This window comes from Podarcis melisellensis, assembly GCF_964234715.1.
Source record: "Podarcis melisellensis genome assembly, chromosome: 1".
Lineage (NCBI taxonomy): Eukaryota > Metazoa > Chordata > Lepidosauria > Squamata > Lacertidae > Podarcis > Podarcis melisellensis.
The window spans coordinates 80,077,148-80,090,640 of record NC_138528.1 but is presented as its reverse complement, the minus strand read 5'-3'; the positions used below and the strand labels follow the sequence as shown (position 1 = coordinate 80,090,640).

Below are 13,493 nucleotides of genomic sequence, written 5' to 3'. Positions count from 1 at the left end.
TCACTGCTTTGCTCGCATTCCATGCCACTTTCAAATTTGTCTCTTGATTCAAATTGATTTCAGAATAATATTCTAATATCCCCCCCCCTTTTCTAATATTTCTTGGTCGTTTAATAAATTCTCATTTAATCTCCATCTCAGTGGGGAATTTTGCCCAGTTCTTAATTTCATAATAATAGAGTTGTGATCTGAAAGTGTCCTGGGTAGAATTTCTACCTTCTTTACCATAATCTACAAATCTCTAGATGTCCACACAGAGTCAATTCGGCTCACCAAATTATTCATGGATGAAAAAGATGTGAATTGTCTATCCAGTGGGTGTTTTTCTCTTCGTATATCAACTAAACTTAAATTTTCTGTCATCTGAAAAAGGGCCTTGGATAGCTTCCATTCTTTTGTACAACTTCTTCTTATAGACCTATCCCATTCTGTTTAATAGGCCTCGGTAGTCTCTGTTACTTCTTATAAATATAAAATCTATTTCAGGTGTGTACTCCTTCATAAACATTATTGTCTCAGACCTGGTGTGCTGGGAGGGTTACTTACTATCTTCCTTTCTTCAGTCCTTTGCAATGTTTTCAAGGTCCCATTCCATCTTGCGTACAGGCTGTGGCTATAAATAACTCACAGAGTACATGTCCAATCTCTGCCATTAAAATTCCACCCTGGAGTTCTTCCTTGGCACACAGCTAAAGATTTAAAAAAATTCTCAGATACAGCCTCTTGCTAGATCTGTGCAGCAGCCATTCATTCTTGTAAATCAGCCTTGTTCCCTCACACTCTTAGTCCAGTCCAGAGATAATTTTAAATAAAGTCCATTCCACCTCAATCGAGTGGGGAGGGCATAATAAAATCTTGTTAAATTCCTCATTGGGCATAAATCAAAAGCCTCCCCCCCCCCTTTTCCTTGGTATCAGACAAAATAACATAGCCATGGCTAAACACATTTCTTTCTTTTTGCAGGAGAGGACAAGAAAAGAAACCATTTGAAAACTATATAAAACACAAAACACCTTGTCCTTCTCCTTCCTTCCCAGCTGTTGTGAGGATTTTCAAGCTTCAGAAAAAGCATTCAAATCAAATACCTTCAAAAAGCCAAACACAGTCCTCTCGGCAGCTGATTGATTGCAGCCCATTAGTATATGTTGGTCCAGGAGCACCTCTTGATTAATTGTTCCAAATGAATGTTCCAAATGAATGTTCCAAATTAATGAGAAACTAACCACAAATCATGCCAGAGATGGAGGCTCCTCCATGGCAGGGACACACTCCCAGGTCTCACCCATTCCACCTTTCAAGTTGGCTTAAGCGGCATAGTAGGATACAGTGAGCTCCCAGACCCCACTGGAGAACATTGTCAGGAATTTTACCTCATAAATCCTGGCTTTCCCCTCCCTGGAGGACAGTGGAGAGCTACCGCCCTTACCAAACCAAAATTACTCCTCAGATTCATTGCCTCAGCAAAATGTCCTCTCAATTCACCTCAATTTCCCCAGCTATTCTCTGTATCCCACCACCAAAGCTTCTGGTCCCACAATATTTGAGGCAGAAAGTGCCTACCTACCCTTCTTTTACAGGATAACTTTAGCAGTGGTTGATTTGTGCTGAGTTTCACATTGCCAGATGGAAAAAGAAAAGTCTATCTTCTTTTGCTATTGTAAAACAAGGGGGGGGGGGATAACATATTACATTTTGTATGTCGTTTTAATAAATCCATCCCTCTAAATCACAGGTGTGCTCTATATAATACCATTGAGGGGAATGACAGCATTATTCGTCTTCTTCCCTGCATCAACTGGTGAGATCCATGGTGATGATGGAAACAGAAGGCAACCGCACACATCTTACCAACTTCATCTTGATGGGTTTCACAACAGATCCACTCCTGAGGATCCTCTTCTTTGTTCTGTTCCTGGTCTCGTACATTCTCACATTGACTGGAAACCTGGGTCTCATCACACTGATCTACCTAGATTCCCGCTTGCACACACCCATGTATTTCTTTGTGGGCAGCCTTTCCTTCCTGGATGTCTGGTACTCCTCCGTCTACACTCCCCGGATCCTGTATGACTGTGTGTCTGAGAACAATATCATATCCAACACAAGCTGTGCAGCTCAGTTCTTCTTCTCAGCTAGCTTCGGACACAGTGAATGTTTCCTGCTAGCTACCATGGCCTATGACCGCTATGTGGCCATTTGCAAGCCACTCCGCTATTCCAGTGCCATGACCAAGAAACTCTGCACCCAGCTGATTGTTGGGTCTTATGCAGCTGGCTTCGCTGTTGGTATTGTGCATGCAGGTAATACTTTCCAGCTAGGCTTTTGTGGGAGCAACATTATCAACCACTACTTTTGTGATGTGCAGCCACTCGTGAAAATGGCCTGTAAGGATACCCGGATCTATGAACTCATCTTGGCCACAGTCATTGTTTGCACTGTGCTGCCAAGCACTGCCCTCATCCTGGGCTGCTATGCAGGCATTGTGACAGCCATCATACGCATCCGCTCAGCTGCAGGGCGGCGCAAGGCCTTCTCCACATGCTCTGCCCACCTACTCTCTGTCTCCCTCTACTATGGCTCCATCCTCTTCATGTATTCCCGACCAAGCTCGCAGCACACTCCAAATGGGGACAAGGCCAATGCTCTTTTCTACACCGTGCTCAACCCCCTGGTCAACCCCTTCATTTACAGCTTGCGCAACAAAGATGTGAAGGCTGCCTTCAAGAAAGTCCTTGGAAGATTCATGGCACCCAAATGAATGTCAGTGACGTTGCTCAGCTCCCCACATAATACAGATTTTTATCAAGGGTGGGGAATTGGTGGCCCTGCAGATGTTGATGGCCTCCAACGCTCGTCAGTCCCACCAGCATGGCCAATGCTCAGGGATGAAGGGGGTTGTAGTCCAGCAAAATCTTGGCAAGTCACAGGTTCTCCACCTATGGATTAGAGAGTAAAAAAGTAGTGGACAAGGGGAAGCAATAGAAAAGGTGGCTAGTGGATAAATGGTTAAGCATCCCACATACATGTCAGGGGCAGGACTTAAGAGGAGGGCTGAGGATCGCCCCCTCCCTCTCCACTGCTTGCCCCCCCCCCAGTAGTTTCAAGAGAAGAGAGACAGGAATGAATTACAGCAAAAATCAGAGTTGCCAAATTATGAGGTGTTAAGAGAAGGAGGGGCCAACAGAGACATTCTTAGAGAGCATAGAAGCGCCACCATCCCCACGGACTCGACTTTCAATTAGGATTCAAGAGCAAAGGGCCAAGTACTGTTGCTGGGCAAGGAAGGGGAGGAGCTCAGAGTGAGCAACATCACGAAGGAGTTAAGAGCTGGATTCTTTGTCTTGCAACACAATGACTGAATAAAACTATACATACAGACTTTCTTGTTTCTTCCTTGATCCTTTTTTTAAAAAAAATAAGTTTTTTATTGATACAACAACAAGAAGAAAAAACAAATACCAAATTACACACAAGAATAACCATAGACACATAATTTTCTTAGCAAACAATAAAACATCCATTGGTCTAAACACTAAAGACCCAACCTCCTGTCTATTCCATATTTCAAATTCATATTACTTATTGCCTATACACACTTTTATCATAATTAAACTTATTCTTAATAAATCTAATTTCTTATATCTACCTTGCAACTATTACTGAAGTTCCTCGAATGCTGCAACAGAATTTAAACTACTATATTTATTTTTCAGATATTCTTTGAAAACCCATTTTGAAACAAATTCCTGTTTTGATTTATTCTTTATTTTTTTCTGATAAACCATCTAATTCGGCATATTCTGTCACCTTTTGCTCTAGAGCTACAATTCCCATGGTCTCCTGGGAAGAGCGAATAATCATTACATCACTTTAACCAGGTACAGCAGATTTGCCCAAAGTTAAGGTCCATGATACAGAAGTCCTTATATCGGATCCTGTGGCATATTTCGTGGATGATGAATTAAGTGTATGCTGCCCCCTTAAGAACAACATATATTTCATAGGGTTGCCATATTTTGAAGAGCAAAAAAGAGGACATGTTTGCTGACTTCTACTTTTAACTACAGATCGCTATGACGACTCTCATTTTAAATTTCCCTACAATGTTCTTAACTTTCAACAACAATATAATAATAATAATACTTATTGCTCCCTAGTTTGCCAAATGAAAGTATTTGGGCTCATGTTCACATCTCTGTGAACGTAAGTGTGCACAGAACAATGTATTAAACTGTTTCAAACATGTACATATGGGCTCTCCTTATGGGCAGGGTGTTGTTAAACCTTGCCCTCCCAGACTCGTCCAAGATTTTGCCGCTGGGCCAGCATCCTTTTAGTTCAGTCACAAGAGAAGGGATTTATACAGTATGTAGCTACCGTATTTTTCGCCCTATAGGACACACTTTTTCCCCTCCAAAAATGAAGGGGAAATCTGTGTGCGTCCTATGAGGTGAATGCAGGCTTTCGCTGAAGCTTGGAGAGCGAGAGGGGTCGGTGCGCACCGACCCCTCTCACTCTCCACGCTTCAGGAAGCTATCCGCAAGCCTGGGGAGCCTGCGGGAGTTCCCGCAGGGCTCCCTAGGCTGCGGATAGCAGCCTGCTTCCCGGAGAGCAGGGTGCGCTGAAAGCAGAGCGCCCCACGCTTCGGGCAGACATCCGGCAGCCCCACAAGCTCAGGGGACAGCGGGGAGGCGTAGCGCTGCTATCCTGCTGTTCCTCGACCTGGTTTGGAGGCTGGCACTGGGGAGAAGCTCGCTTCTGCCCAGCGCCAGCCCCACAAGCTCGAGGGACAGCGGGGAGGCGCAGCGCCGCCACCCCGCTGTTCCCCGACCTGGTTTGGATTCCCCGACCTGGTTTTTGGGGGGAAATAAACGAAAAACATTTTTCCTTTATTTCCCCCCCAAAAAACTAGGTGCGTCCTATGGGCCGGTGCATCCTATGGGACGAAAAATACGGTATTTTAAGATGCTTCTCTGTTGCAATTCTCTGCTGCAGACTAGCTTAGCCAGGTGCCTTAGATCTGAGTCTAATGCACTAGAAAACTTTTCTTGGGCTACTGTAAACAAAAAAACCCAGACATTTTGCCACATTAAAAAAATCCGCCTGGACAGAAATGTCCAGAATTTCCCAGACATAGCCGGGATTTGGCCGTCTGTAAAATTGCCTAGATTTTCACATTTTGAAAAACTGCAACCCTACATGGAGAATGCACAAACCAATATGGTGAATTAAGAACAATATATATTTCATAGGGTTGCCATATTTTGAATAGCAAAAAAGAGGACATGGTTGCTGACTTCTACTTTTAACTACAGGTTGCTATTTTAAATACCCATACAATGTTCTTAACTTTCAACAAAATAATAATAATAATAATAATAATAATAATAATAATAATAATAATATATATTCCACCCTCATTTGCCAAATGAAAGTATTTGGGCTTGTGTTCACATCTCTGTGAACGTAAGTGTGCACAGAGCAATGTATTAACATGTACATATGGCCTCTTCTTATGGGCAGGGTGTTGTTAACCCTTGCCCTCCCAGACTCCTTCTCCAAGATCTTGCAGCTGGGCCAGCATCCTTTTAGTTCAGTCATAAAAGAAGGGATTTATACAGTATGTAGCTAATTTAAGATGCTTGTTGTTGTTTAGTCTTTTGGTCGTGTCCAACTCTTCGTGACCCCATGGACCAGAGCACGCCAGGCACTCCTGTCTTCCACTGCCTCCTGCTGTTTAGTCAAATTCATGCTGGTAGCTTCGAGAACACTATCCAACCATCTTGTCCTCTGTCGTCCCCTTCTCCTTGTGCCCTCCATCTCTCCCAAAATCAGGGTCTTTTCCAGGGAGTCTTCTCTTCTCATGAGGTGGCCAAAGTATTGGAGCCTCAGCTTCAGGATCTGTCCTTCCAGTGAGCACTCAGGCCTGATTTCCTTAAGAATGGACATGTTTGATCTTCTTTCAGTCCATGGGACTCTCAAGAGTCTCCTCCAGCACCATAATTCGAAAGCATCAATTTTTCGGCGATCAGCCTTCTTTATGGTCCAGCTCTCACTTCCATACATCACTACTGGGAAAACCATAGCTTTAACTATACGGACCTTTGTTGGTAAGGTGATGTCTCTGCTTTTTAAGATGTTGTCTAGGTTTGTCATTGCTTTTCTCCCACGAAGCAGACGTCTTTTAATTTGGTGGCTGCTGTCACCATCTGCAGTGATCATGGAGCCCAAAAAAGTAAAATTTCTCACTGCCTCCATTTCCTTCCCCTTCTATTTGCCAGGAGGTGATGGGACCAGTGGCCATGAACGTTTTTTTGATGTTGAGCTTCAAACCATATTTTGCGCTTTCCTCTTTCACCCTCATTAAAGAGGTTCTTTAATTCCTCCTCACTTTCTGCCATCAGTGTTGTGTCATCTGCATATCTGAGGTTGTTGATATTTCTTCCAGCAATCTTAATTCCGGCTAGGGATTCATCCAGCCCAGCCTTTCACATGATGAATTCTGCATATAAGTTAAATAAGCAGGGAGACAATATACATCCTTGTCGTACTCCTTCCCCAATTTTGAACCAGTCAGTTGTTCCATATCCAGTTCTAACTGTAGCTTCTTGTCCCACATAGAGATTTCTCAGGAGACAGATGAGGTGATCAGGCACTCCCATTTCTTTAAGAACTTGCCATAGTTTGCTGTGGTCGACACAGTCAAAGGCTTTTGCATAGTCAATGAAGCAGAAATCTTTTTGGAACTCTCTAGCTTTCTCCATAATCCAGCGCATGTTTGTAATTTGGTCTCTGGTTCCTCTGCCCCTTCGAAATCCAGCTTGCACTTCTGGGAGTTCTCGGTCCACATACTGCTTGAGCCTACCTTGTAGAATTTTAAGCATAACCTTGCTAGTGTGTGAAATGAGTGCAATTGTGTGGTAGTTGGAGCATTCTTTGGCACTGCCTTTCTTTGGGATTGGGATGTAGACTGATCTTCTCCAATCCTCTGGCCACTGCTGAGTTTTCCAAATTTGCTGGCATATTGAGTGTAGCACCTTAACAGTATCATCTTTTAAAATTTTAAATAGTTCAGCTGGAATACCATCACTTCCACTGGCCTTGTTATTTGCAGTGCTTTCTAAGGCCCATTTGACTTCACTCTCCAGGATGTCTGGCTCAAGGTCAGCAACCTGAGGTGTACAAGCCCTCCATATCTTTCTGGTATAATTCCTCTGTGTATTCTTGCCACCTCTTCTTGATGTCTTCTGCTTCTGTTAGGTCCTTACCACTTTTGTCCTTTATTACGGTAATCTTTGTATGAAATGTTCCTTTCATATCTCCAATTTTCTTGAACAGATCTCTGGTTCTCCCCATTCTGTTGTTTTTCTCTATTTCTTTGCATTGCTCGTTTAAGAAAGCCTTCTTGTCTCTCCTTGCTATTTTTTGGAAATCTGCATTCAATTTCGTGTATCTTTCACTATCTCCCTCGCATTTTGCTTGCCTTCTCTCCCCCGCTATTTGTAAGGCCTCGTTGGACAGCCACTTTGCTTTCCTGCATTTCCTTTTCATTGGGATGGTTTTCGTTGCTGCCTCCTGTATAATGTTGCGAGCCTCCATCCATAGTTCTTCAGGCACTCTGTCCAGCAAATCTAAATCCTTAAACCTGTTCCTCACTTCCACTGTGTGGAACTGAGAAACAGGTTCTCTGTTGCAATTCTCTGCTGCAGACTAGCTTAGCCAGGTGCCTTAGATTTGAGTCTAATGCACTAGAAAACTTTTCTTGGGTTACTGTAAAGAAAAACCCCCAGACATTTTGCCACATTAAAAAAATCTGACCGGACAGAAATGTCCAGAATTTCCCACACATAGCCGCAATTCGGCTGTCTGTAAAAGTGCCTGGATTTTCACTTTTGAAATATGGCAGCCCTACATGGAGAATTCACAAACCAAGTTCTTTGTTATGTTTGTGGTGTTTTCTTCCCTTTTGGTGTACAGTAAATTCTCTAGTGAGCAGGAGAGAGAGAAAATAGTTTTGCGTCCTTATTCCCATATCAAATCATCCAGAAGAAGCAAACATTCTAATTGTTTCTATAGGGAGCTTATTGAGTTATCCTGACTTGGGGAGACTCTTGGGGAAGAACTGTGGTCACTTTAGCTTGGCTGGAGCACGGGGAACATTTCAATATAAGCCACCTTTTGCAGGCAACAGGAAAACTCACCGAGCTTCATACAGGTAAGTCTGCTTCTTCCTGCTGTAGACCATAGTGATGCCCCCATAGTTGGTTTCCATGCTACTCTTTGCTCAGCTTAAACTTCCCATCTGGGCAGCAGACCACTTTTCTTGCACCACATTCCCATGTGCATTCAGGAAATGTGTACACAAAAGCATGTGCCAAAGTGTGCATAAGAATGTGTATACTGGTGAAAGTAACATAAGAATGTAGTGTGCTAGGGAGAATTATTTTGCCAAAAAAAAAAAAATTATAGGAGGCAAAATTACATACAAATCTATAGTAGGTAAAACTTGCCCTAAGATGCTGGTGAATTTTAATGATGGGTTTTTTAAATCACAAACCAACATCGAAGTGTGGAGAACTGAGCTTAAAATTAGAAAGATGAGAAACTGAGAAGTCCATCCATTTCCTGTTCTTGCCTTATCAGAAGCCCAACTGACCAGCAGTAAAACTGTTTCTCTTCTCAAGAGTACTTTTTTCCCAAGAACTGAAAATATATGACTTTCATCATAACCCTAATCCTTCATGAGTTCTGGCTATAGGTTATAATAATGCATGTAAGTTTACAGAAATAGCTGAAAACCAAAAAAAGGATTTCAGTCTGCCCCATGGAAGACCAGAATATTTTGATTCACATTTTTGTCCCTGCAAAAACAAAGCAAACTTTGTCATTCAAACAGCCTAATTTCCAACTTAATCCAATGCAGTTAGCTCCTTAAGCAGCTGTAAAATCACTAAGTGATTTCATGGGTTCAAATGACATGTTTCTTTTTGTACAAGAGCTATTTAATGGCTTTATATAGCCAGGTGAATTACTAATTCTGGGCAGGGATAGCCTAAATTCTGTCATCTGTGCTCTGGTATCCCCTAGGTTAGATTGCTGCAATGCATTATACGTAAGGCTGCCTCTGAAGAAGGATTGAAAACTTCAGCCGGTACAGAATTCAGCAGTCAGGTTGCTCACCTGGGCAAGGGGGTATGAGCATATCAAACCAATCCTGCAGTGGTTGCTAATTGGTTTCTGGAACTAAATCAAAATGCTTTTCTAAAAAAAACAACCCTCTAAATGGCTCAGAACTAAAATTCTGTTTTATCAGCTGTTTTGCAATGCTTCCCCAGCACTACTGCTGTCCAGAGAAGCTTTAGCACAACAAAGGTAGGGAAATAATAAAACAGAACATACGGGGTATAAAAAGAATTTCAGCAGGAAATTATTATGGGATATGCACTGACAGGAAGTGAAGTCTTCTTCTTTGGCAATCACTCGTAGCCGAGTAAGATTGTCTTCCATAAACACAGTTTTAACAGTGAGTCCGTAGGTGACTGTGGAGGCCAATTTTGGATCCACACATCCTTCCACAGTGGGAACATTGGTTTCTGGGCGGGAGTTGATCACGGTGTAGATTTGCCAAGGATGCCTTCCTCTTAGCATGTTTCAAAACCCATGACACCTTTGGAAAAGGCTGTTCTCCAATTGGAGCACTTGCAGGCAAATGTTTCCCAATTGTTGGTGTTTATACTACATTTTTTATGATTTGCCTTGAGACGGTTTTTAAACCACTTTTGTTGACCACCAGCATTACACTTTCCATTTTTAAGTTCGGAATAAAGTAGTGTGGCCATCCCATGAAGATGCAAACTGCGTTGAAAACAGGATTGTGTACAACTGCCCTGAGAGCAAATAATCATGAATAGGCGATAGAGGACCTCTTGGCCTCCCTCCTCTTCTGCTTCTGTTTCAGCTTTTGACTCTGGACTTCTAGACTCTCCCTTCTCACTAAACCCTGTTAGCTCTTGAGCTTCTGACACCTCCTCTTCCTAGTCTTCTCCCTCTTCTCCCTCTGACCACCCATTGTCCTCCTCCCACTGATCCTGGCCTCTCAGCCGTCTTCCCTTGGAGGTTCCCCAACTGCTGCCTCCTATCAGTCCTCTGTGACCAAGGAGTCCCTGACGGCTGTGAACACACTCAACCTTTAAAGCATATCCAAAGCACATTCTTTCCCTCAAAGAATTATGTGATTTTAGTTTACCCCTCACAGAGTTACACTTGCCAGCAACCCTCAACAGACTGTAGTGGCTAGAATTCTTTCAGGTGGAGAATGTGTTTCAGATATGCTTTAACGGTATTGTGTGTACACAGCCATATGCTGCCAGTTAAACTATTTCTTGATAAGGCGTGTAGAATTATTTGCTTACACATATTTATGTCAATTCCTTGCCTGAGTATGCTCTCTGGTGCTGAGTTGCAGTAATTCCTCTTGTGGCATTTCTTTTATAAACCATACTCTGGACAGTTACACCACAGTAAACTTTTTCTGATTTCCCAGGAAAAACACTTTTGAGGAGTTTTACATTTTCTAATACAATCTTTCAACTGGAGGGTGGGTGGGAATATTCTACACTCAGTTATTTAGAGATGGGCAGTATTAAGAAGGGATTGGAAGGCTGCAATATACTATTTAATCAGAGTTGGAGGTGAATTCCATTCTACTAATCTGACTTTGGCCAATACTCCGGTGTTTCCTGCAGTATATATTTTAAAAGGTACATATTACATTTTGTATGTCGTTTTAATAAATCCATCCCTCCAAATCACAGGTGTGCTCTATATAATACCATTGAGGGGAATGACAGCATGCCTCTTCCCTACATCAACTGGTGAGATCCATGGTGATGATGGAAACTGAAGGCAACCGCACACATCTTACCAACTTCATCTTGATGGGTTTCACAACAGATCCACTCCTGAGGATCCTCTTCTTTGTTCTGTTCCTGGTCTCGTACATTCTCACATTGACTGGAAACCTGGGTCTCATCACACTGATCTACCTAGATTCCCGCTTGCACACACCCATGTATTTCTTTGTGGGCAGCCTTTCCTTCCTGGATATCTGGTACTCCTCCGTCTACACTCCCCGGATCCTGTACGACTGTGTGTCTGAGAACAACGGCATGAGCCTGGCAGGCTGTGCAGCTCAGTTCTTCTTCTCAGCTGGCTTGGCCTACAGTGAATGTTTCCTGCTAGCTGCCATGGCCTATGACCGCTATGTGGCCATCTGCAAACCACTTCTCTATACCACTGCTATGCCTAAGAAGCTCTGCACCCAGCTTGTCATTGGCTCTTATGTAGCTGGCTTTGCTAATGCTATTGTACATACAGGAAACACTTTCCGGCTAAGCTTTTGTGGGAGCAACATTATCAACCACTACTTTTGTGATGCGCCACCACTTGTGAAGATGGCCTGTAAGGATACCCGGGTCTATGAACTCATATTGGCTGCAGTCATTGGTTGCAATGTGCTGGCAACCACTGCCCTCATCCTGGGCTGCTACGCAGGCATTGTGACAGCCATCATACGCATCCGCTCAGCTGCAGGACGGCGCAAGGCCTTCTCCACTTGCTCTGCCCACCTACTCTCTGTCTCCCTCTACTATGGCTCCATCCTCCTCATGTATTCCCGACCAAGCTCACAACACACTCCAAATGCAGACAAGGCAAATGCTCTTTTCTACACCGTGCTCAACCCCCTGGTCAACCCCTTCATTTACAGCTTGCGCAACAAAGATGTGAAGGCAGCCTTCAAGAAAGTCCTTGGAAGATTCATAGCACCCAAATGAATGTCAGTGACATTGCTCAGCTTCCCACAAAGTATGCAGAAGACCAGGGATGTGGAATCTGTGGCCCTCAAGATGTTGTTGGACCCCAGTTCTCATCCGCCCCACCCAGCATGGCCAATGCTCAGGGACGATGGGGGCTGTAGTCCAGCAACATCTTAGTGGGCCACAGGCCACAACTTTGGATTAGAGAATGAAGAACCACTCTCTGGTATCCTTATTAATTTAAGAGACAGCAGAAACTAGCAGGAGACCAAGCTGATAACTTTGTGGTGATGCTGTATGTTAGGCACAATCTAGTGCTCTACTTCTCAATACTTCCCTGCCCACCCTCCATGGACCATTTGTCTCCTCCTGCCCTATTTCCTCATAGCCACATCCACAGATTTGTAGCACCTGAGAAAGAACGAGACAAAGCCATCATGGGACAGAAGAGACCTATTAGGCATTGGGAAAGGTGGACACTCATGGGCCATTTTCCAACTCGCTTGTCATGCCACCCATCCTTCAGCTATATGGTCCTTGGGCATCATCTTCTCTCTCTCTCTCCCTCCCTCCCTCCCTGTAAGTTGTACTGCCTTGAGCTGGGTCTCTGATAGGTATTTCCAGACTCTTTTTAAAATTTCCGCTGCCACCCCAGATACCAAGTATTTGAATGTTTCCCTCCTCTAGCGTAGGCAGTCAAGCGAATGTGTGAATGAGACATCCATTTGTTGAAGCCAAATGAATAAAAGGTTTTATGATAATTCAGTATGGTTTCAGTTTTGTACTTTCTCATTGGTTACTTTAATTATATAGAACAAAGACTAACAGCAATGTTGACCCTACTCTATCAAACTATAACCCTGCCACCTTGTCTCTCCATAATCTACCTCCAACTCCAACTCTTTCTTCCAAACGGTCTGTCCCCAATGTTGTTGTTGTTTTCACTCCGTCTCTCCCCAGTGTTGAAACCACCTTTCAAAACTCCTGTCCAACTCAAGACCAAGATTCCAAGCTCTCCTTCTTTCATCCTATAACATCTACCCTAAATCATATAAAATGTCAGGATAATATTCATGACTCTCCTGTAATATTCATTAATATCCACAGGTCTCCTGCGTCACCCCAAGTTTAGCCTTCAAAGAACCCGCGGGGAGAGTGGTGCAGAAGTTCTCTCTTCAAAGCCGAGGGAAACAGTGTCTGCTGTAGCTTCTTTCCGTCATGGAAAAGAGCCACACATTTTATCTAAAGCTGGCACTTGGTGCTGCTTTTTCTACTACTGTAAATAAAATAGCAACTGGTGTCTTGAAATGAGTAGAGGGCACACCAGTCAGGAAACTAGACAAGAACTTTATTTGTCTCTCTTAAACCAGAGCAGGACGCTCCTGCCTCCACCTGGATTGAAAAAGAGCTATCAGTCTGCCACCTAGGACTCAGCTATACAGCTGCATATAAAATGTTTTAAGTTTGTTGTAAAGTGCAATATACAAATGTGACACTAGATGGTGACAGTGAGCTATGCCAAATTCAACATATTTTCCAAAACGTTTTCTAAAAATACATTTTCACAGTGTTTTTTATATGTGTGTAGATTCCACCTTAGTGACTGAAAATAGATGGTGATACTTTCCACATAGCTAAGCCTTCCTTAGCTACTACCATTATCATCTGGGGGACCCA

The 13,493-nt window shown here is 43.3% G+C and overlaps 2 protein-coding genes across 2 annotated transcripts; both read left to right on the top strand.

Moving 5' to 3' along the window:
• The first annotated feature begins 1,437 nt into the window (after positions 1–1,437).
• LOC309378550 (olfactory receptor 9G4-like) lies at positions 1,438–2,947 on the top strand. The gene has a single exon (XM_081926763.1). It carries the CDS (start codon positions 1,808–1,810, stop codon positions 2,756–2,758), a length of 951 nt encoding a protein of 316 aa, XP_081782889.1. The 5' UTR covers positions 1,438–1,807; the 3' UTR covers positions 2,759–2,947.
• A 7,913-nt stretch (positions 2,948–10,860) lies between these two features.
• LOC309356812 (olfactory receptor 9G4-like) lies at positions 10,861–11,963 on the top strand. The gene has a single exon (XM_081888596.1). It carries the CDS (start codon positions 10,884–10,886, stop codon positions 11,832–11,834), a length of 951 nt encoding a protein of 316 aa, XP_081744722.1. The 5' UTR covers positions 10,861–10,883; the 3' UTR covers positions 11,835–11,963.
• Positions 11,964–13,493: the final 1,530 nt, after the last annotated feature.

Excerpts from the sequence above, each read along its gene's own strand:
- LOC309378550 (XM_081926763.1), top strand. The coding sequence starts at position 1,808 with ATGGTGATGATGGAAACAGAAGGCAACCGCACACATCTTACCAACTTC.
- LOC309356812 (XM_081888596.1), top strand. The coding sequence starts at position 10,884 with ATGGTGATGATGGAAACTGAAGGCAACCGCACACATCTTACCAACTTC.